Raw genomic sequence first — 21982 nt, forward strand, 5'->3', positions numbered from 1 at the left:
GATTTCACTTTATATCAACAAAATACCACTGTAAGAATGGAAGTATGCACTTACTTAATACTGAGTATCTTATCATCTATGACATTATTACATTAGTATCTTAAAGAGCTTGAGTCAGATAGCTTTCAGTGCTGCCTCCAAAATATTCATAAAGTTACAGCTTGTGCTTTTTTTGTCTAAGAACTTCAGAGCACTTTACAAAGCTTTGTAAATGCTGAGGAACTCAAGTACAGAGACAGTTTAGTAATTGGACTTTTAATGAAATGAATTTATTTCAGTGTCTTTAATAATGTACTCTTAAAGGAACAAAATAGTTCTAATAATTAAAGAAAATCTAAATTAAATCCCATTAACCCTGGTGACATGGCTGATATCAGGTCCTGTAATTTGTTGCTGGAAATTGAATGCCTGTCATTGTTAGGCGCAGCAGCTTGTCGCCTCATTTTTCTACACATTTTTCAGACAAGTGAAGCTTATCTTAGTCTTCATGACAGAATCCAGGGAACCCATTGCCCTGTTGTGAAGGTCTTTAAATGATACTCTTGACTAAGTCTTCCAACACAAATTGGCCTTAGACTACATTTGTACTAGTAAACAATACAATGCCAGATAAAATCCCCTGGCACTTGAGCCCAACCATTTATAATAAATTATTGGAACAGTCCCTGCTGTAGTTTTGCTTTGGGCCAGCCAGCACTTTCCCGAATAATTCTAGGCAAGGTTCAAGGAGTTAACTCAGGCCTGTTCCTAATTAGCAGTTTGAATATGGCCATCCTGTTTTAGAGGAGAAAAATTTAATAATTTGGGTGTGGGCTATTCTGTTCCAACTAGAATTGATGCTAGAGGACAGTACAAGACCTGTTTACCAATGTACATGTAACTTTATAGTCCTGCTGAATGGTTAGTTGAAGTAGTACAAGACTTTTCAGATACTGCACTAGTTGTCCTGTGCGAGTCTTTGTCAATAAACCAAGTTCTCTTGAGTTCATTTCTGTTTTGGTGTACTCTCTTCTGTGAATAGAGTAAATATGAAGTTCTCTATGTTGATTTACATACTCTCACTATACAGTGTCTTCCTGATTTATAATTGTTGCTACATCTGAAGAGGCTAAACTGCTAAGGAACACACAGAAGTACCACCAAGGTCGGACTTAGGAAAAAGGCTGCTCAGTAGCAGAAATAAAGGTTATTTTATCAGTAACTGGAAGTCATGGAGATGGATAGTTCACAAACCTATCCAATACTTGCTATTCTTCCTCTCTTCATCTGTCTGAAAGTGTAATAGCATGTCTGTTCTTTGAAGCTGTGAGGAACTGAGGTTATGGTTATACAATCTGTACACCTAGATATTAACAAAAGGAGCAGGAATAGTGCATAGCATATAAGGACTTGAGGATCTAAAAGTATCAAGGAGTGCCTGGTTTCTAATTAGCCAAAGTTACAGTGGACATGTGCACTGTACAGTTAGAGAAATCAGGTTACTTGCAGGAAGTAAAATGGCTAGTAACTTGCTAGGAGGGAAAATAAAGGAAGTTAGATTGCCTGAGTTAATAGCTTTCATCTTTCTGGATAGAGTTCTCTTGTAGTATTGTGTGGCATTTTTCAAAAGTAATCAAGTTAGATGTCCCAATTCATTGTAATGTAACTACTATTTAAAGTAAAGAACTTCATACAAAGTAGCAGAAGATAAAGGAAAACATCAAAGCATCAAGGGCTAAATATTAAACATCTGTAAATAACTAAAACTGAACCAGACTTGAAGGAGTATCAGGAGAAGTTACTATAGAAACAGCATATAAATACATATAGTAGTTCCATATTAAAACTGTAGAGTTGTAAATAGTACTCCTGACACTTGCAAATTATAGTTGCTATCCAAAATCGTGAGTTGCATTCATCCTTTTACCCTGTCTGAAGTGATGGCTTTTTTCTTTTTTTAGTATCAGTCAAGCCTACAACCTCAAACAGATAGTGAACACTTCAGTCTAAACACCGAAGCTTTCTGTCAACTCATCAGATGAGTCTGATGCTTTTAGTACTGAGCAAAAACACTAGAGCTTATCATTTTCTCTTGCAGAGTTTAAAAAAAAAAAAAAATCTAAGCCTACCACTTGTGGCCTAAACAAACAGGGGGAGTAGATGCTGCCCAGTCTGTCTCTCTCCATACTTGAAGTTGCAAAGCATGTTGTCATTTATGCGTAGACTATGAAGTCCTTATTGCATGGACCAACTTTTTATATACGTTTGAAAACAAAATGACCCAGATCGTGAACCAGCTAGGTTTCTAGGCACTGTGGTAAATACAAATATATATGACATAACAAATTTTTATGCTGTGAATTTCCATGCTAGCCAGTTTTTAACTGCTATAGTATTTTCTGATACATAGCATGAAGTGTTGCTTTTAGTCAAGTTGATAACTTGCAACTGTTTTGGACTGCTTATATTATTGGTATATTATCAATTAATAGTAGAACTCTCCTAGGTATTCTTCAGACATTATTTCAGCTGAATATCATTTACTTGTCAAATACATTAGACCTATTGCAATATGCTCAAATCAGACTTTGAAATATTGGAAAAGTCATTGTGCTTTTGCTTACCTACTTTCAGAAGCAGTTTGACATTTAAAAAATTTTAATTAATCAAGCGTGTTAATGTTATTAATCATAGCCTTTTTGCTATTGTATATTTAAATAGTAATCAAGGGCAAAATCAAATATTCATTTCAAATGCCTCCAAATCTGGTACTGTACTGTTTAAAACTTATGCTCCTGACCCCAAAAGGATGGATCAGTAAACTGGAGTTAAGCCTACAGCTCCCTTCGGCATTGTTAAAGGAGAGTTCAGCTCCTGGGAAGATCTGTCCCAAAAGCTCTTGTGCTGGACAGATAGAGTCCATAGAAACGGTGGGTGGTGGATTTGGTGGTGGGTTTAGGAAAGCTGATCTCTTGTCTCCTCTTGGAACTGGTGTAGAAAGGGAGCAACATCAAACGTCTCCACCTCCTTGAGATCCTGTAGGGGAAGTTTCTCTTCTGAGGAGAGGTAACTAACTGAGCAGAACTTCTCTCTTTAAAATCATTCCCAGTAGAGGTAATACCTGTTCCCTCTGTGGTACAGGACACAGCTCCTGGACAGTGCCTCTGACTACTAGAGATGTGTTCAGCAGCTTCAGCAGAGTCAAATTCATATCTCCATTTTCTAGAATAAGCATTATCTCAAGGCTAAAGAATTTATGGGGGCTTTTCTACCATGCTTTCTGATCCAAGTTGCACTCTAAATTGGATCGTTGTGATAATTTTCATATCATTCCTGCTTTGGGTTGTAAGAGCAAAGATAAGAACATAGCTCCTCAGAGTCTGGCATCTCTGTGGTGAGGCATTTGAGGGGTGCTGCTCTCCGAAGTGCAGGGATGGAGGCATCTTCAAGGCTGTGTAGTTGCTGCAGCCTGGAGAACATATGTATTGCTTTCCTGGGTTGGGTTTGAAGGCTAAGTCCTGTTTTAAGTGCCAGAGCAAGTGCTTTGGATCATTCCCTCATTCCACTAATAATACATTGAAAAAAAGATTATTCTCCTCTTTTAGGACTCAACACTAGACTTACACATGCTTCAAACAGCTGTGTTAGATTAATGTCACATTTTTGTCTCATAAATATAGGGGAGAAAAATGTGAACAGCTGTTTTGATTAGTATAAGTTATTAACATGCAGATTTGGGTTTGGTACTTTAGTGAAGTAACTTTAAGCTATTTCAAAAATTCTAGAATACTAATGCTAGCTTAAAAAAAACCCCACCTCTTAATGCAAGAAGTTGTATTAGTAACTTATATTATCTTCATGTGCATTATGTTAGATATGTATTCCCCATACAGTATTTTACACAGTCCTTACACAGTCTTTTTTTAGAAAAATGTAAATTTTTTAAGGAGCACAATAACGGGATGTTCTGAAATTACTGAAGTCTCTTTTGCCCACAAATGGTAATGTGTCTTCAGCCTGAATGCATATTTTGGAGATGGGGTGTTCAGATTAAAACGTCACACTGCAAGGTTATCTTTTATGATCTGTACGTTGCTAGGATTTCACCTTCTATGTAAGGAACAGGTAATACCCTGCTTCTTCCTAAAAGAAAACTTTTCATTTTGATATACTTTCAGGCTACATTTATGTGTCTTCTGTGGATGTATGGTCCTGTGGAAAAGTTAATCTAGTAGCTTACATAAAACAGAGAATATACTATGCAGAAATTAGTATAAATTAGATATTTTATAAACTAAAAATATCATTTTCAAGGGCAGAAATCAATGTCAGTTGAATAAAATTCTGTAGATAAATGTTCTAGTTTCTGAACCAAGGCACCCTGTGCTTCCCAGTGAGTAAAACTTGCTTTAAAGATTTAAGTTATTGTAAATTGATGTATAAGTGGAATCTGCTGCTCTTTGAGAATAGGTCAAGGGCTGCATCAAAATATTTTTTTAAAAAAAAGAAAGCAACTTGAGTTTTTGCACACCTTTTTTCTTTTTCATTGAAATGGGCTTCAAAAGGGATTTATTATTCCTCGGTGCTGACACCCGGGAGACTCTAGCATTTGTAAGGAAAGGAAATTGAGAAGCCATCTCAAAGCAAGTGGATAAGAGGTACTTGGTATACAAGCTTTCCCGTATATAACTACTCACAAGTATAGGTACCTTTGAGGCTTTCTATAGGTAGCTGTCTCTGTTGACCGCGTGTTCCCTTCCTTACCCAGGTAGCTGTGCACAGAGCGGATACCTATAGCGCTGCCGGCTTGTCTCTACGGCAACGGGCAAGGACAGCGCATGGGCAACGGGGAGAAACTGCCCGCTTAGCAGAGGCAGCGAGCGCGGGGCCAGCTGGAAGTGCGTGGAAAGAAAAGAAATGGAGAAGAATAGATGAGCTAAAAAGGAAAATGATAGCAGAAAGGAGAAAACAAAAGCGAAAAGAATAGGACATTAGCTTCTGGAGCGGAAAAATAGAAAAGAAAGAGGAAGACAATGAAAGGGAAAAAGCACAGATAGTAAGGGGGGAAAAAAGGGGAAACTGCACTATGAACATGGTTCAGGGCTGCTCAGAAATCAGGGAAAAACACAAGGTTATTGAATGGGAATGTAGTACAAAAGGTTAACATCATAAGTAGGTGGGAAACAACTATTGGAGGCTGAAAGCAATTTTGTCACAGAAGTGGCAACAACACAAACTGGAGGAGATTCCGAAAATGAAAGTAAGGAAGTCAAGGGATTTGCACGGTGATAGGCTGGCATAAGGCCAGGAGGTTGCTAAAGGAGAGCAGCATTTAAGTGTGTGTACATCCTCCATCCATGTCATTACTCTGTGGGTTACCAAAGGCTTTCTTTTTTTTTCTTTTTTTTTTTTTGCTTTCCTCATGACTTACATCTGTATGTACCATGGAACGGCAGGTAAAGCAAGGCAATATAACGTGCTATTATTTAAATGCAAATGTGCATGAAGAAGCATGCATCCACTGTGACTGTGCCCCTGATTCTATGTATGTCCTAGCACAGTAAGGTGAAGGTTTAGGGGAGATTTGCTAAGACAATTGAGAAAAGCCCTTCAGCCAGCTCTTCTTGTGAATCAGGAGGCTGCATAAAATGTGGCCTTCTGCTCTGTGCTAAAATAACTGTCCTATAAAACAACTTTGATATGGAAACAGAAAAAAGTAAAGATAAGAATATATGCAATCTCATCTGAACAGTGTATGTTCCACCTAAGTCCCTAAGGTCACTTTCCTGTGCTCCTGAAAACAGGAAACTTGTTAGCATGGGATTTAGGTGGAATTCAGCCTTACCACCATGGACTGGAATAGTTACCAAAAAAAGACATTGAAAAATGTCATAGAAAGATGTGAAATTTCATATTTGAATGTTTAACAACACAAAATAATAGCAAGAACTTGGCTGCTGCACTGGCTCTGTTGAGGCCTGGACTTCAACAGCAGGTGGTTTTTTTATATATTTATAGAAATATATAAAATATTTTATATTTTATATACATATAAGTAAAACATTAATGCTGTGCAGAGCACTTTCAGAAGAAATTAGCAAGGCCAGTGACTCATTTGCTGGTAGCAGCATCAAGCGTTATGATCTGCAGCCCAAATAATTGCACATGGTAGTCACATTTGGATTATGCTGAAGTAAAATTAACTTTGGCCCATGTCTGAAACAACATAAAATTTCAGGCTGTGAATCACAGGGTTTGTATCCTAAAACCTTTGCATTTGCTGAAAAAAATTAAATTAAATTACTTTGTCCTACATGACTTACTGGAATAAATCAGCTTTATATGCCTTGAAACTCTACATCTAACGCTGTTATAACACACTGATTTTGCGTTTTTTAATTCAGCTAATTAATTCTTTCAGTGGGTCACATGTGCCCAATAGATAATTTGCTGTGAAATTACTAGGACTTGAGAAAATGGCAATAATCTTGAGTGAATGTAGATGAACACATTATTCTGCAACTCGACAAAACTCTTTGGACAACTACTCAATCTTCTTTGTAGGGAGTAATTCCACATGCACACATAGCACATTGGAGGATATTTTCTGATTACAGTCAAGAGGATGTAAAAGTTGAGTGCCAAAAAGTAGTAACAATCTCTTGTCCTTTACAGTGTCAGAAATCTTTTTAAATAATTGTGTCATATGGCATTCAGTTTCTTTAATGAAAGTGTCCTAATGAATTTATAGACTTGCCATTTAAGCATTTGATAAGATCAGTGTTGCCTTAATCATGTTATAGAAAATCTTGAAGATAGTATTTTAAAGGGGTAACAGAGTGAGCATTTTGTGTATTTCCTAAGTAACATTTGCAAAAAAGCTACCTGTCAGAAATAGGAATGCTGAATTTTCACATAAGAACTGAGATAGGTATAACTCAGGATTTAGTCTTCACTAATGTCAAACTTATTCCCCAGATTATCTTCAAGGGGAGGAACAATGGGAGAAACAGGAGAATTTTAGACTCTGTTTTTCAAAAAAGAGCCGAAAATAGTTTGTTTGCCCATATAATTATATGCACTATGGTTTCTTTTAATCTTCCTTGTAGCTTATTAGGGTTACCATGGGGAAGTAAGAGGCTGGAGTCTTTTTTTTAGTGTAAAATGAGATAGAAGAAGTCCTGTTTTTATTAAGGAATTTTGAAGCTGTATTTATACAAAAGCTACTGAGAATTTAAGGTCATAAAGAGTTTCTTATTAATTTTCACCTTAAGCGTGGGGTTCAAGGGAACTCAGAAGATTATGTATTTGAAAGCTTATATGCTGCACAGCTGATCAAATGTGTCAACATGCTGATGATATTTTATTTTGTTAGTGGTAATATGGTCCTTGTGGTGTGCAGAAAAATCAAAATTGTTTGTCTGAATTAACAAGGAAAAATTATAGGGTGTTTATAACACTCTTTTAAAAAACATGGATTTTGTTTCTGCATATAAGGACTTGTAAATGTATTAGCTGAGTATTATAGATATATTTGGCGAGGCTGCTTGATAGAATTGTTGTAATGTTCTTTTTAGAAAGAATTAACATAAAGGAGTGAAGGTCTTTTCTTTCACTGAAATTTAGCAGTCCTGTTAAGCATGTACCGGCTTATTTTCTAGGCTCACTTTTATTCCAGCTGTGAGTGGGAAACTTCAGGAAAACATTCCTAAAAAGCACCTTCAGGTGACTAAATTGCTACTTCATTTATATCAAGATGGACAAATTGAAAATCTGCCAACCACAGTCACCAGTGCAAGTCCTGCTGGACTCCCACCCAAACAGATGACACGTTTTGCCTCCTCTCTGATGCAGATATGGGGGATTGATAGTTTCAAAGGTAGGAAGCTCTAGACCAACCTTGTAGATTCTGAAAGCAAGTGGCATTCCTCCCTCTTCCCTTTATGTCTCCCCATCAGGATAAGAAATGCTGTCATGGAAAACACTGAAATCATTTTAGGGGGTTTTCTTTAAATGGCAATGGCATAAGTCTCCACAGTCAGCACCAAGTAGGAAATAATTGTTGCAGTAGTCTTGGAGAAGGCCTCTTACAGAAGTCTGCAATGACATGGCCAAGTCCTTTTATCAAATGAAGAGCTGTAGTAACAGTTTCTTCTCATGTCTTGTGTTCCATGCTAGTAATATTGACTTGTTTACAAAATATTAAAATGCAGTAACAGCATTAGCAAATGGCTAACCCTAATTTATAAACAGGATTTAAGCCATTCTCAGGAACTGTCTTTTTTCCTTGTTGCATAATACAAAATAGTTTGGGAGGGGGTTGCGTTCTGCTGACCAAAGAATTTTTTTAATGTAATTACAGTGAGTGTTAAACATGTTCTGTGTTAATGCCATTGCTTTTTTACAGATGGGGACACTCAGGACCAGAAAGGTTAAAATCAGAGAATTAGCAAGAGCTAGGGTTGAAGAGGTGATTTCAGTGTCAAGACTATGCCCTAGCAACTGAGAGGAGAGGTCACCGGGCAAGTAAGGGATTAGTCTAGTAGGCAAGATACCTAGGCTCCATTCCTTCTTGAGGCACAAACTCTGTGTAATTTTGAATAAACACTTAAGCTTCTGTGCCTCAGTTCCCAATCTGGAAAAAGGGAATAATAGTATTTCTCTTACTACACAGGCATTCAAATTCTGTAGTTAAGAGCTGTAAGATTGGAAACAGATGGATCCTTTAAGCAGTTGAATGGCCTGAAATTCTGTGGCACTAAACTCAGAAACTAGATTCATTTTTATCATCATTGCAGAAACTGATCATCCTAGAGGGGGAAGCGTTCAGTAAGTGTTTTTATGAGAACAACGTTCCCAACCTTCCAAAATATTAGAAATGTATTTACCCTTAGAATATATACCAAATACTTGATGTTTATAGCAAAATAATCAATGCAGTTTGAATTGTAGGGATTACTTTTTTAAAAATGAGTTTTCTGCAGCCCCAGCATGCATAGTTCTACTTTCAATTTGTGATCACATCTTTAAGAGAAATTATTGATGGCCACAATGAGCTATGTATCTTGTAACACATAATAACTGCTTCGTGAGGTTGTTAACTATCCTATGATCAAAAATCCTTTAATCCAAGAACTCTCATTTAAAAGCTTTTTGGTCTGTTAAAAACAAAGCAAAAGTGCTTCTCAAATGCAAAATGATCAATCTTTGTGCACTGTTCAGTTCTGAATTTGCCTTTGTGACCTTTTACTGTCAAGCTTCTTCATATGTTGGGGCATATAAACTTATTTCTTTCTTAAAGTAAGGTGTTCTGCCCCTTCCTAGGCAGTTAGAGCTTAAAGTGCTAGACTGTGTACTGGAGCAATTGTGGCATGAGTATGTGCTCTCTCTGCTTGGGAAGCTGTGACCTCCAGGAAAGCAACAGGGCAGGCAGAAGGTGGTGTAAGATCCTAAACTGTTGCAATGAAACCAGCAGAGCTCATCTGTCAGAGCTGTTAGTCCTAATTTCAGTCAACAGTTTCAAGCTTTGTTGTTCATTCACTTTGGTTCTTGCCGGACAGGATTGCTTTCAGGACTCTTAAATCTTTCTTAAAAGCTATTTTTGATTTTGCAGTTTAAAAAAGAAAAGTCTATATTTGATGTGTGTGGATTCCAGTATAAAGTTAGTGAGACTAAGAGGAATTCCTTTAAATTACCAGAGGAGAGAAGATTGGAAAATCTTCAGATTTCCAAGAGCCTTGTTACATTGCTTGTTATCAAACACTAAGCAACATTATTAAAGGATTCAAATTGCTTGTTCTGTTAACTTGTTCTAAAATCTACTATATCTGAGGAAAAAAAATGTGCTTTTAATAAGGAGGTCATTTTGACAGAAAAGAAGCAGAGGCTTCAATATTCAGCGAAAACTGATCTGCCTTAAAAAGTGATTGTTAGTGTTTTCATTTCCTGTTTAGGGCTTGAATTTTTAATTTTTTCCAAGTTCCTCTGTTTGAGACTTGGTAGCAACAGAAAGAGGAAAGTTCTCAATTCCTTCTCTGTTTTACACCACTGTCAGTTAACTTTTCCTTGATTCCATATAATATGAGTAGAAATGTTAGAGTTGGTTTCAGGATTAATATAATATGGAGGCTTTTATTCAGAGACTAAATATTCATTCTTCGGTAGTTCTTGTCGTCAGTGTAGTTTGTACTTTTTCTGCTTCCACCAGTAGTCTTTTCAATGCTACTCTGAACTCTTAGTTGTAGGGCAGGTGATTCAAGAAAAAAAAAGTCAACCATCCAGTGCAGGTGGCATATCTTTTCAAGGTTATTAGTCCATTTGTAATGTAATAAGAAGACCTTAAGGAAATACAGTGATGTGTAAATTAAAAAAAACAAATACAAGTATCATACACTTTGCTGCTCAACTGTGTTGACCCTGAAAGGTAGGCATCACATAGGAACTAGCAGAAAGTTGGTGGTGATAAATAATATCCCTTGTTGGTGACATAGCACCATAAATGTTTGTTATCATAAACAAGTATTGAGAACTGAGAAATTTCAAATTAAATACAATTTAGGACAACAGAATACAAAATACAGCAGTGTGATGTTTGAAAAAGTAATAGTTATCGTTTTTGAGATCAGTACCAAATACGCTGTCTGCATTAGGTTTTCTTTTGGACCAAAAAAGTGCACAGGTCTGTCAAAAGGAGCCTACTCTTTCTGTGAGATCATCTGCAAAAGTCAAGATTTTTAAATTCAGCAATTCAAGATTTATCTATTTATTCATTTTTAACACTGGCCTGAGAGTGGGATAATCTCATGATAAAGGAGTTTGCTTTGGCATGATTTTTGGAAGATTTGTCTCCGCACAAATGTATTCAGCAAATAGATGTGTTGTTTCTGGGTGCTTTATCTTTAAAAATTTTAGAAATAGATATACATACATCTATACACACTTATTTCTGTTTTTTCTTTTGTTCCCACAGTTTATTGTGGAGTGTCATGGAAATACACTTCTTCCCCAGTTTTTGGGCATGTACCGGCTTACTGTTGATGGAGTTGAAATATATATGATTGTTACAAGAAATGTGTTCAGCCATCGTTTATCCGTTTATAGAAAATATGATTTAAAGGTGAGAAATAGCTGTTAATGAAATAACTGATAAAGCAGTTTAAAATCTCTAATGTAAATGTTATACTTTTGATTATAGCATATTGCTCAACGTTTTAATGAATTTCAGTTGTTTTATGTAACAACCAAATTTACGTAGTTTACTTCTAAAGTTAGGTTTAGCAAAACTGAAGAATGATTTAATAAAAATTGTACATTTTTGTACAATTGTGTATATACACTGTGCATGTTTTAAAGAATGTAATTTAACCAGATATGCTTGTTAAACGTAGCTAATGGTTAAAGGTAAAAAATCATTTAGACAAATACAGTAACAACTCTGCCTGCTATGTGTTTTTATCAACATTGCGGAGAGCCACAGCTGATTCTGCAGAGAGCTTTTATATGATGATTAAATAATGTCATCATTTAAACCAATAAAATGTTACTAACAAAGTACATCTCACTTATTACTACAAAAGCTTCATCAAATTTAATTAAAAAAGAAAATAAATGTTAAAATAGAGAATTTCTGTTGCTTTTACCATAAAGTGTGGTTTGGTTTTGTTCCAAAACCTTTATCTCCTCTTTGCAATTTTGCCAATAATTAATATACAGTACTTCAGAATGAATGCCCAAAATGTATTCTCAGTCTCTCTACCTAAGGAATTATATTTATTTCCTCTGTAGCATCCCCTGAGAAACCTACTTCTTTCTAATATGTTTAATTTCTGTGTGTTAAACTACATAAGTATATCTGCAAGCTCTTTTGAAGATGGTTACTTATTGGTGGTACATATTACACCATCTTTTCCTACTGTGAAGTATCTATCTAGAAATTGGTAGATATTTGCCTCAAGCTAATTTCTGAGACTGATTTCCAGATTATCATGAATTGACCTGTTGATGTGTAGTACTATTGGCAGGAGAGCCAACAGAGCATGGATACTAAGAGACTATAGGTCAGCGTAGGATTTCAAAGGTATTGTCCTGGGCCACTGAGTCATTTTATTAAAATGGCTTAAAAATCAAATTTTGACAGTCTTCCTAATTTGACTATTGTAAATCCTCTTTTTCTTTCGGTTCAGTTTTCTGCAGAACTTTTTTCAGGCCCAATATTGTAGCAGATGGAGAACACAATACAAAATAAAATGTGTATCCTCAAAGAACTCAAATATCAAAGACTTTTACCAGGCTTCATTTTCAGCTTTATTTTCAAACAGTGAAATGAAATCCCTGCTTGCTGTGCCATACAGAATAACTAAAGGCTACTGTACCTTTTACTGTTTTCCCTGTCCAGCTTTCTAAGTCTCTCTCTGCAAACAAAACAAAACATTGAAGTGTGGAGGTATGGTTGGGACTCAAGTCCTTTAAAGCAGTGCAACTCCACTCCAGCACTTCTTTAAGATGCTTTCTTCTTTATACTTTGTGATCTTTTATGTAGTAATTTATATAGTGCAACATCATTTTCAAATGTGCATTAAATATGCCCAAATAACTATATAAAATAGACTATTTCGTAACAATGCAGCTAAACTGGCACCAAAAGATCAAAAGACTGCCAAACAAACTGAACCTCCAAGATGATTCTCTCAAAATTGGGATGAGATTAGGAAGAAATGCCAGCAATGGGGGGAGACAACAATGCATCTTTGTTCTTTCATGATGTATCTGCTCAAGTGTGATTGCAGCAGTTCAAGAGCCGAGGGCATTCTACCTACTGTATGACCTTTCTTTAAAACAGCTCTCAAGTTTAGAATGATACAGTTCAGCTCCTTCTTGACCTGTTATTGCAGAAGTTTTCAAATTAGTTTCTGAGATACGCACATTTTTAGATGCATTTTTTCTGTTTCAGGGCTCTACTGTGGCTCGAGAAGCCAGCGACAAAGAAAAGGTATGGTGCATTTCTGTTTATTTTTCAGTTATCTAAACTGCTAGCTAGTCTCAGAACATGCATAATCAGTGCTGCTCTGCCCCTTTTTTCTGTTTTCCGTCATATGCTCCCTGCTCAGTTCTGCCTCTTTCCCTCCTTGATCTTTCCTCTGTTTACTACAGGCCTTTGAATATTGTTTTATAATGGTGGTAAGAGTTCAGAGGTAAGTGAGCCAACCCTCCACCTCCTCCTTTTCCCTTTTTCTCTTCCCTTCTTAGCTTCTTCAGAACCTGCCTGTGGTAGAAATACATCAGGAACTTTCTTCTCTTTCCTCATCTTGCTTTTCCTTGCTCTTTAGTAATAGACATTTATGGATACTCCATGTCAATTAATGGAATGATACGACATGGCACCACTTGTAATGTGAATGTAAAGTTTAATCAAACTTTGATTTGTGAGAACCTTTGCTGGGTACTTTGGTTTGTAAAGATATGTACAAACAAGGAGGACACTGTCCCCGTGGCAAACTTGCATATATATGTAGCTATAATGAGAGAGGTTCTTCTTCAAATTCTGTAGCTGCAGTTTTACTTTAAAAGGAAGCTGGTCACTTTGTTTTTCCATATCTCCTACTTCAGTTCATTTGGAAAATTTAGTATTCTCAAAATAAACATTTCTCTCAGATTTCAGTAAAATTCACTGGCAGTACTTTAGGAGAGGTTTGTCTAGACGTTCTGCAGGTAATTGAAGATGAGACGTCATCTCTATTATGTGAGACTTCTTAGATTTCAGGATTTGGGGTGATGTCTAGAAACACATGATACTTGTTTTCTTAAGCATTACTTGTACCATACCTGTCCCTTTAAGTCTTCGACAAGTCCAACAACTACACTAAGGAGTAAGAGACATGCAGTAGCAGTCAGTGCTACAATTTTAGCTATGTGAAAAGCTTTGTGTTAAGTTTTCCCACTTTCTCCTAAGGTATGACTGAACACTTAAATTCTTCCAGCATTATGCAACTAACCTGTCCCAAATGCCAATTGAAGTTACAGTCATCTTCATTAGTTTTCTTTTGCTGTACTGTGTGAGGCCCCTCAAGATCATGCCTTGAATGGTCTTTGTTCTTTTCTTATGGTCTATTTTTTCGCTTGTTTGGTAGCACAGCTACTAGTGTATTTAAAGCAGAGGGATTAACCCTTCCGTGTCTTACAAATAATAGCTAGTATCATTGAAAAGCTCTGCTGATAGTACTAAAATAATCTGATATAAATAAGGAAGGCAAATTATCTGAGTGGGAATAGAGCTCAGATTGCAACATTAACACTTGGAATAGTAATGTAAAATTTAACAATATTACATATATTCAGCCATAGAATAGCTGATACTGTACAGATATTCAGTGCTTGTGCTTTCTGAGGAGTTTTAGGAATAGGTCTCATAATCATAAATAGATCAATAATACTACAATGATATTATATAATTATTCAGTTGAGTGAGAACCTCGAACACGGGCTTAATTTTGTTCCCGTGCAAGTCAGTGGCAAATTACAATTGAAGTTAATTATAGCCAAGTTGAAACAAAGTTCTGTAGTTTTGTGGAAGTGTATACAAAAATTCTTCTCTAAATTTAAGGTGAACCTATAACTTTACTGAAGCCGATGACAAAATTCCTATGAACTTCAACACGTCTACGACTTTTGCTTTCATCTTTTAGTACTTATCTGAAAGAAATGTGTAAAATTGCCCTCAAAATCTTCTGATATTTTAACAGCTCACATAGTATTTTCTTATTAAACAAATCTGACGACTTGGAGACAGAGCCACATTAAGACTACTGGTGTTGCAAGCAGCCAGCCTCAGGCTGATTAAAGCAGACTGCTGTTGCCCATATGCCAATATGCCACTGCCAATGCAGTGCACCAAGGAAGGGAAAAGCTAGCACTCTGCATAAACATTTTGAAGCAAGTGAATGAACTGCATGGACTACTAGTTTGGCAGAGGGAATAGCATTTTACAAGCACTTTAATAAATAATTTTGTAAACTATTCCAAGGAGGGGGAAAATAATATTTTGCTTATTGCCTGTTTTCTGTATAAATTTGGGAATTTCTCTCAATTTGGATAAGGTCAGGATACACTGTCATTTGTCTTTATTGTAGATGTTTTGAATAGTCAGTCATTGTGATCTGAGTCTCTCCCGCAACACTCATTAGAGTTGTAGCCGTTTACTTATGTAAACTATTTCAAGTAGTTCTAAAGCACAATTTTTAATCTTATATAAAAAAGTGTTTGTGTATTTCTGTGAATAGGCGAGGAAAGCTTGGTCTTGAAACTATATGAGCAGTGATAAAGACCGGGGTTTCAACCCTGCAATCATGAGCCATATCTGTGCATGTGTGCCACCAAGTTCAGGACCTTGAGGATTGTCTTAAGTATGTAGATGGATCCGTTATTCAAACCTGGCAAGTAAGAGCTCTGTAGCATGTTTTTCACTTTCATTTTGTCTTACGTAGATGTCACTATTTTTAAATTTTTGTTCTATTCTAGTATGTTGTCTTCTGTAGGGATTTCTTGCCAGTCTTGAAGATATTGGAATGCCTGGAAAATTTAGCTCAATAAGGGAAAAAAAGGCATTTTTAGCAAACTCTCTCAAGAGCTTTTGATATCTCCCATTTATCATGTCTCAGGAAATTGCTTTGAATGATTTAACAAAAACAGAAAATCTCAAATACTTATCTGGTGTGGTAACTTACTAGCTAATTTTTAGCCAGAGGCAAATTAAATCATCAATTTATTAATTTCCTGCTAAATGACATTAATAATCATAGAATCCAAATTAATGATAGCATTATTTAATTACATATTCTAAAGTCATCCACTGCTATTCATATCTGAAAAACAGAAAAATAATACAAAGCAGGAAGCTTTGGGTGATAAAATATAGGGCTAAAATGTCTGGTAATGCTTTCTTTTTAAATGGGCCTTTAAGTAATTAATTTTTTATTTCAGATGTCAATATTCAACTAATCAAATGATTTTTAGAATGCTGAACATAGTACGTTAGCTTCACTGAAAGACATGGAACGCAGAAACCAGGAGAGCAAATCTTTCAGTGATTGCATTAGCACTTGCTAATGCAGATTGAAAATTTTAGATAAATTACTTTGAAATGGCAAACTTGGCTAAAATGATGATGATCTTGAATTCTTTTTTTTATCCCGCTACTCTTTGGTATTTACTCTGTTAATAAATAAGAGGCAATCAATTATGCAGAAAGATTTAATGGACCTTAAAATAACAAATCGGAAAGAAAGGAATCTTTTTCTACTTTAGTTTTGTAGTGTAAAATAGATATTATGGTTCAAACATTTTTTTTAATCAGTTTTTAGGAAGAAAAGCTGGCTGGAATGACTTTGAGAATGTTACTTTCTGTCCTGTTCTCGGTTTATCTTCTGTTTGACTGTTTTCAACTGTTTAATATCCTAACATGTTGATGATAAGCTCTGCAACTGTCATTTCAATATTTTGTGATAATCAGTGTGGAGACAAGCTCCATCCCTTAGATTTCACCTTAACACACGATTCCTCTCATTTGCATTGTAAGTGTTATTTTAATAATAAAGGCATCACTTTCTTGGCAACAAATATCATAACATGCACTTACAGATGTCTTGAATTTAAAAAGAACAGTATGTTTCAACAGTTGTCAAATTCTGACAGCTGCTCCTTTATTTTTTTAGTCTTTAGTTCTCTCTTTTATTTTTTTTATTATTAGTAGTGGGCATTTTCTATTCATTCCTTGGCCAGTTTTGCCCTCTTAAGTGAAACAAGGATAACGCAGAACTCCCCTAGTGGTCTCTGTTCACAGTTATGCTGTACTTTCAGTATGACATGAAATTAGCCATTACAGCTGAGCGTGCTTGTGCTTCTAAAGAACTTAAGCATGTTGCTAGTGAGTGAGCAGCTCAGAAGGCAACTTGGAGAGGAAAAATCAAACCTAAGTGAACTGAACATAAGCCTACCATGTTTCATCTTCCTTGAGCAATCTCATAGCTTGCTAATTGTATGTTTTTAAATTAGTTGGTAACTGGTTGAAATGCTGCATCAGTACTATCTGTTGTTTCCCAAATAAACATAAATACGTAAACATGACAGTAAATTCATGTGAACAAAGGATTTTCTATTGAAGTTCTTTTATGGAAAAAAAGGGTTATTGTTGACAGCTATTATATTACATATTAGTTAAATTGCATGCAAATTACTTAGCTTTGATAATTAGATTGGAAGATGCTGCTAGATGTAACAAATCACTTGTTAGCTTTGTACTTTACTTTTTACCCTATACATTACAACATGTAGTAATTAACAGCAGATTTCTAAGAGCTCAATTGTAACTAATGGAAGAAGGACTTTAGTACAAGAGCATAGCAGCAAGCTCATTCAGGCTTGATTTTTTTTTTCTTTTGATGTTAGCAGGTAAAACTTCATTCAAAATTGGTTATTCCAAAATCTAACATATTTCTTCCTGCTAATTTAAAATCTCTAATTCCAGAACAGTCCTTTTTTTACTTATTCCTTTTCTTTTTTACTTATTTCCTTTATTGATTGCAGTCTACTTCATACACATGCCTCACACAACAGATATGTGAAGCGTGTCTGTGAAATGAATCTCAGGCTGACATATACAGAGATTATGACTTTCAAAACATCTTGCTGCAATACATAGCAAAAATAGGAGTAGGCATTCAGAGCTGAGATCCCCATTTCGGTATTTAGCCTTTATATGACACCAACCCTATTGTTGTTTTTCAAAACAAATTGCTGGTTTTCCTCCTCCTTTGTTTTGTTTAAAGTCTGTTTTCCATATGGTAAAATAAGTTTAAAAATAAAAAGGGAATCTTTGTCTTGCATTTTATATGTTGAATGTTCATTTTGCAGCAGGAAAGCATTAACCCTCGGGGTAATTCTAGATGCATTCCCTGAACATTGAAAAGATGTATGCTTACTATTTTAGTGCTGCTTTATCCATGTTTGAATTCTTAATCCATCTAAAACTTCCTGCACAATCTTACAAAAATCCCAGTTGCACCTACTAAAGCCGTTCCAGTGTTTCCTCTCAGATCCCCCTTCTGGGGTTACGGCTCCATTTCTATTGCCTTTTACAAGCTTGTGATGCCAGATGGGGCTGCAGGCCCTAGGTGGATTAGAAATCCCTGTCTAGGACAAGGCAACTGGTGCAACAAAAGCTTGGGCCCAAGTCCCATCTCTACTGGAGGAAAGGAGCTACAGTCTGCAGATTTTCAAAGCAGGTACTAGTTATGCTTCCTCCTTTTAGAACTAGGAACTTCAGACTTTTGATTCAGTTCAAAATCTGCCTGTGCAAGATTATTGCAAACTGTATGTAGCATAATACCCTTTTTTAAAAATACTACCTTCCATGTATGCTGTGAGCACAAGAAGTCTGAAGTTAATCTTATGTATTTAACTTGGAAAATAAAAAAAAGTACATGTTAAACATTCACTGTGAAAAGAAAGCCAGGGTGTGGAACTTAACTGTTGGCAGATGTTTTATACCATTTTCAGAGGTTATATACTGTAAGCCCAATTTTGCAAGTGTTTAGCTATGTGAATAACTTGACTTATTAATCAAGTTAGTTCCAAAGCAATCAATAAGACTGCTATGCAACATTTCTCCTGCAACTTCTTTTTGCCTCTATCAGGTGAGAAATTGCTGTCAGGTTATAAAGACAATTAGTCTTTTTCCATTTTCGGTCTGAGACTTTACTGTCTACAGCTATTGTAGCAGGCTTCTTCCAAGATGCAGAATTAATGCTAGCCATGATCATTATTTTAGGTCATGGTGCACAAAAATCCCTTTAAAAAAAAAAATACTGATCTTCCTTTTAACACATTAGGCTAGGATGCTGAACTGAGATGTATAAGAAATGTGCAAAAAACTATTTCCATGTTCACATAGAAATAAAATCTTCACATCTGGCTCTTACCTTTCAAGAAATCTTTTTCAGAAACATTTCCAGTAAGGCAGTGGGCTGATTCTTTGTGATTTTAGGCTTGAAACAGGCCTTACATAGTCTGTTTTCTAAGTCAAGGAAATACTTATTACTTTTCAGCCTTTTCAAAGGCAGTGAGGTCTTCCTGCCATTAAAATTCTCTGTGACCATGACAATATTCAGAACATAAAGCGGAAGTGTGTAAATATATGCTTTTTTAAATAAATAAATACTTATTTGTAAAATCTACCATGCCTTGCTTGCATCTTTAAGTAGGGGATTAAAAATGATGGAGATGGTTCAGAAAGAAAATCTATTATTAATTTAGTGGAAGTAGTTAGATGTTCATCTCCTGTGCAGCTCTTAAAATATTTAGTTCTTTAATGATAGTAATATGTTCATTATAATGAATTACATTATAGGAGATTCTTTTTCCAACAAGGATTTTGCTTCATTGGAAATATTTGAGACTGCATTAAAAATTAGTTGTATCAATTATTTCATTAAAGCAAAGTCTCCATTTTTTCATTCAGATACAGTGGTTTAAACTGCCACAATATGTTTTTTCTGTGTTTACTTAGGTACATAAGATGAAAATGTATACATTAGAGTTTTTCAGTATGAACACATACATTATGAATTTTAAGTAACTACTAAAGCCCCTCCTAGTTTTAATTCCTAAACTCCCAAATCACTTTTTAAGGCATTGATTCCTGTAGAATTGCTCTTAGCACTGGCTGTTGTTAGTAACATTTGGGATTGAAACAGTATCCTGGTGATATTCAGCTTTGTATAAATATGGAGAATGATATTGCCTAGCACAAAAAAAGCTTTGTATAATAACACTTAGTAAGAGGGAAGAGTGTAGGCTGGGAAGCATCACACAAATGTAATGAGGGCAACCACTAGCACATGGCTTTTTAGCTCTGATTTCTTATATTGGATCCACTGCTTTTATTTCTAGGGCTTCCTATTTGTTTACATGCCTGAGTATTGGTTTTCAATTTGTGCAGTTCTGTACTTGCAAAAACTTCGCTGCTGTGGGTGTTTGGGTGACTAACTGAACAGAGGCTATTGAGGACTGGGGGAGGCTGCACGCACAGCAGTGAAGAGTCTAGCTTTTGGGGAGAGCTGAGTTTCTCGCTGCCCTGAATGTCCTTGAGAGCACCCCTTGGGTCTTGTGGTGACAGGCAGGAAAGGTGGCTGTGTCGGCTTTGCTAGCTCAGGTTCATTAAAAATAGATTGGCAGACAATGCTGAAGCGGAATATGGCACCTGGACTGCAGGGATACCAACTCTATTATCTTCCAAAAGCATCACCACCTGCAATTTCAGTTTACTTTTATTGAGAAGACCACTGTCCCAAGTGGAAAAACACTTTTTTTCCCCCTCACCCAAACAAGGTCTAATTGGCTGGTCGGGTGTTATAGAGGAAGTCTGCGGCAGAGTCTAGAAATAAACCTACATCTCAGTGTCTTAACCACAAACACACCCTTCCTCTGTGCCTCCCCACCACCTCCCTGCTTTATTTTCAACAGCATTAATAAAGGTTTTTGGTGTTAATGGGTTTGTTTCACCTTAACCCATGCCTGGTTTAATAAATAATTTGGCTATACTAGATATAAAAATATCCTAAGATGAGGATTTTTAGTGACTTTGTTGCTGGGAATGAAGGGAGCTTGGCTTCTTGCATTCTTTTCATTACTGTTTCATCTTAAATTAATTCATCCAAGTCTCCTCTCCATTCTTAAACATCCCACTCGCTGGATTCCAGCCACCAGGGTTGGCAACATCCTTTTATCCCCAGTCCTGCCTCTGCAGAATTAGCCCACATCTACGGGATGGTTTCCTCAATTGTGTATGATACTGTCTTCAGCTGTTAGTCTGGAATGCTTATCTGATATTTCCTCTACTCTTTTTCGTCCTAAACCGCTTACTGAGTCAGCCAGAAAGAAAATCGATGCACAGTCTGCTGTTGTGTTGTAGTAAAACAATTCATTGTTCGCTTTAAGCGGTCTCTAACACGTTGCCTCTGTGTCTTTAAGTTAACCGGCAGAGCACTTCAGGATGACTGTCCGCGGAAGGGAGTCTGGCAGGGATAACAGTTATCGTTCCACCTCAGCTGCTTAGGGTGTTTTTCTTTTTCTTTTTAAACTAACGTAGGACTCTGGAGCAAAGTTAGAGGGTGTCCTAACACATCAGAATATTCTAGATACAACACAGTAATTAATTCTGAGCTGCCAAACTCAGACCTGGCCTTTTCCAAAGTTCATTAGGTGTTGGGATTTAATGGATTTAGCATAGATTCATAACTATTAAAATCTAATTAAATTGTTTAAATGCTTTTGAGCAGTTACTGGAAGAGAGAGTCACTTTTCTAAACAAATGCAGCATTGAGGGCTCTTGAGCAAGCCACAAATTCCAAGTCTAAGAAAATAAATTTGGACAGTTGTAGAACTGAGCATTTCAGCCACCTTTGTATGAAGCCCAGAAGCAAAAATCTTTAGACCATTGTGAAGATATATAAAGGCATTGAAGGGTCTGCTGTGATCTCACGTTTTAATTCTGTGCTTTTCAAGAAGTAAGTTTTGGAGAAGACAGAAGAACCTCTGAGATTCTCTTCTTTATTGTGTTTGCATGAAGAAAATAAACTGTTAAAAATATTGTCCTCAGGAAGGTTATAAGCAATGTCATACTAGTTAAACTGATGGAAGACGTTCCAGTAGGCTCGTGTTAGCTGCCCGTTATTCCTAGGAGAAGGACTTTCAGATTAAAAGGAAATTGTTTTACTCAATGTACCTGTTAGTACTTGAATACCTTGAAGAGACTGGTTCTTTTTTTCTTTGTTGTTGGACTTTTATTTATTTGACTTTTTAAAGTAAACTTCCAGTCCCTGCCCTCTGAAAACAGAGCACATTTCAGGGGTCTTAAGTTGGGCACTAAAACCAGTGGTTACTTTATCTGCAGCGTTCCTGTAAGTTTCTGACTTTCCTTAATGCTGTTGCAACTCACTTTATGGCAGAGTTA

General features: G+C 36.2%; 1 protein-coding gene across 1 annotated transcript in view; it reads left to right on the plus strand.

Moving 5' to 3' along the window:
• The window catches only part of PIP4K2A (phosphatidylinositol-5-phosphate 4-kinase type 2 alpha), a 121166-nt gene that overhangs the window by 88921 nt on the left and 10263 nt on the right, over window positions 1–21982 (plus strand). Inside the window, exons 5-6 of the mRNA XM_064505942.1 lie at window positions 10949–11095; window positions 12929–12967. Of these exons, the coding sequence (XP_064362012.1) occupies window positions 10949–11095; window positions 12929–12967 (186 nt within the window). The remainder of the gene's footprint in view (window positions 1–10948; window positions 11096–12928; window positions 12968–21982) is intronic.

This window comes from Dromaius novaehollandiae, chromosome 2, assembly GCF_036370855.1.
Source record: "Dromaius novaehollandiae isolate bDroNov1 chromosome 2, bDroNov1.hap1, whole genome shotgun sequence".
NCBI lineage: Eukaryota > Metazoa > Chordata > Aves > Casuariiformes > Dromaiidae > Dromaius > Dromaius novaehollandiae.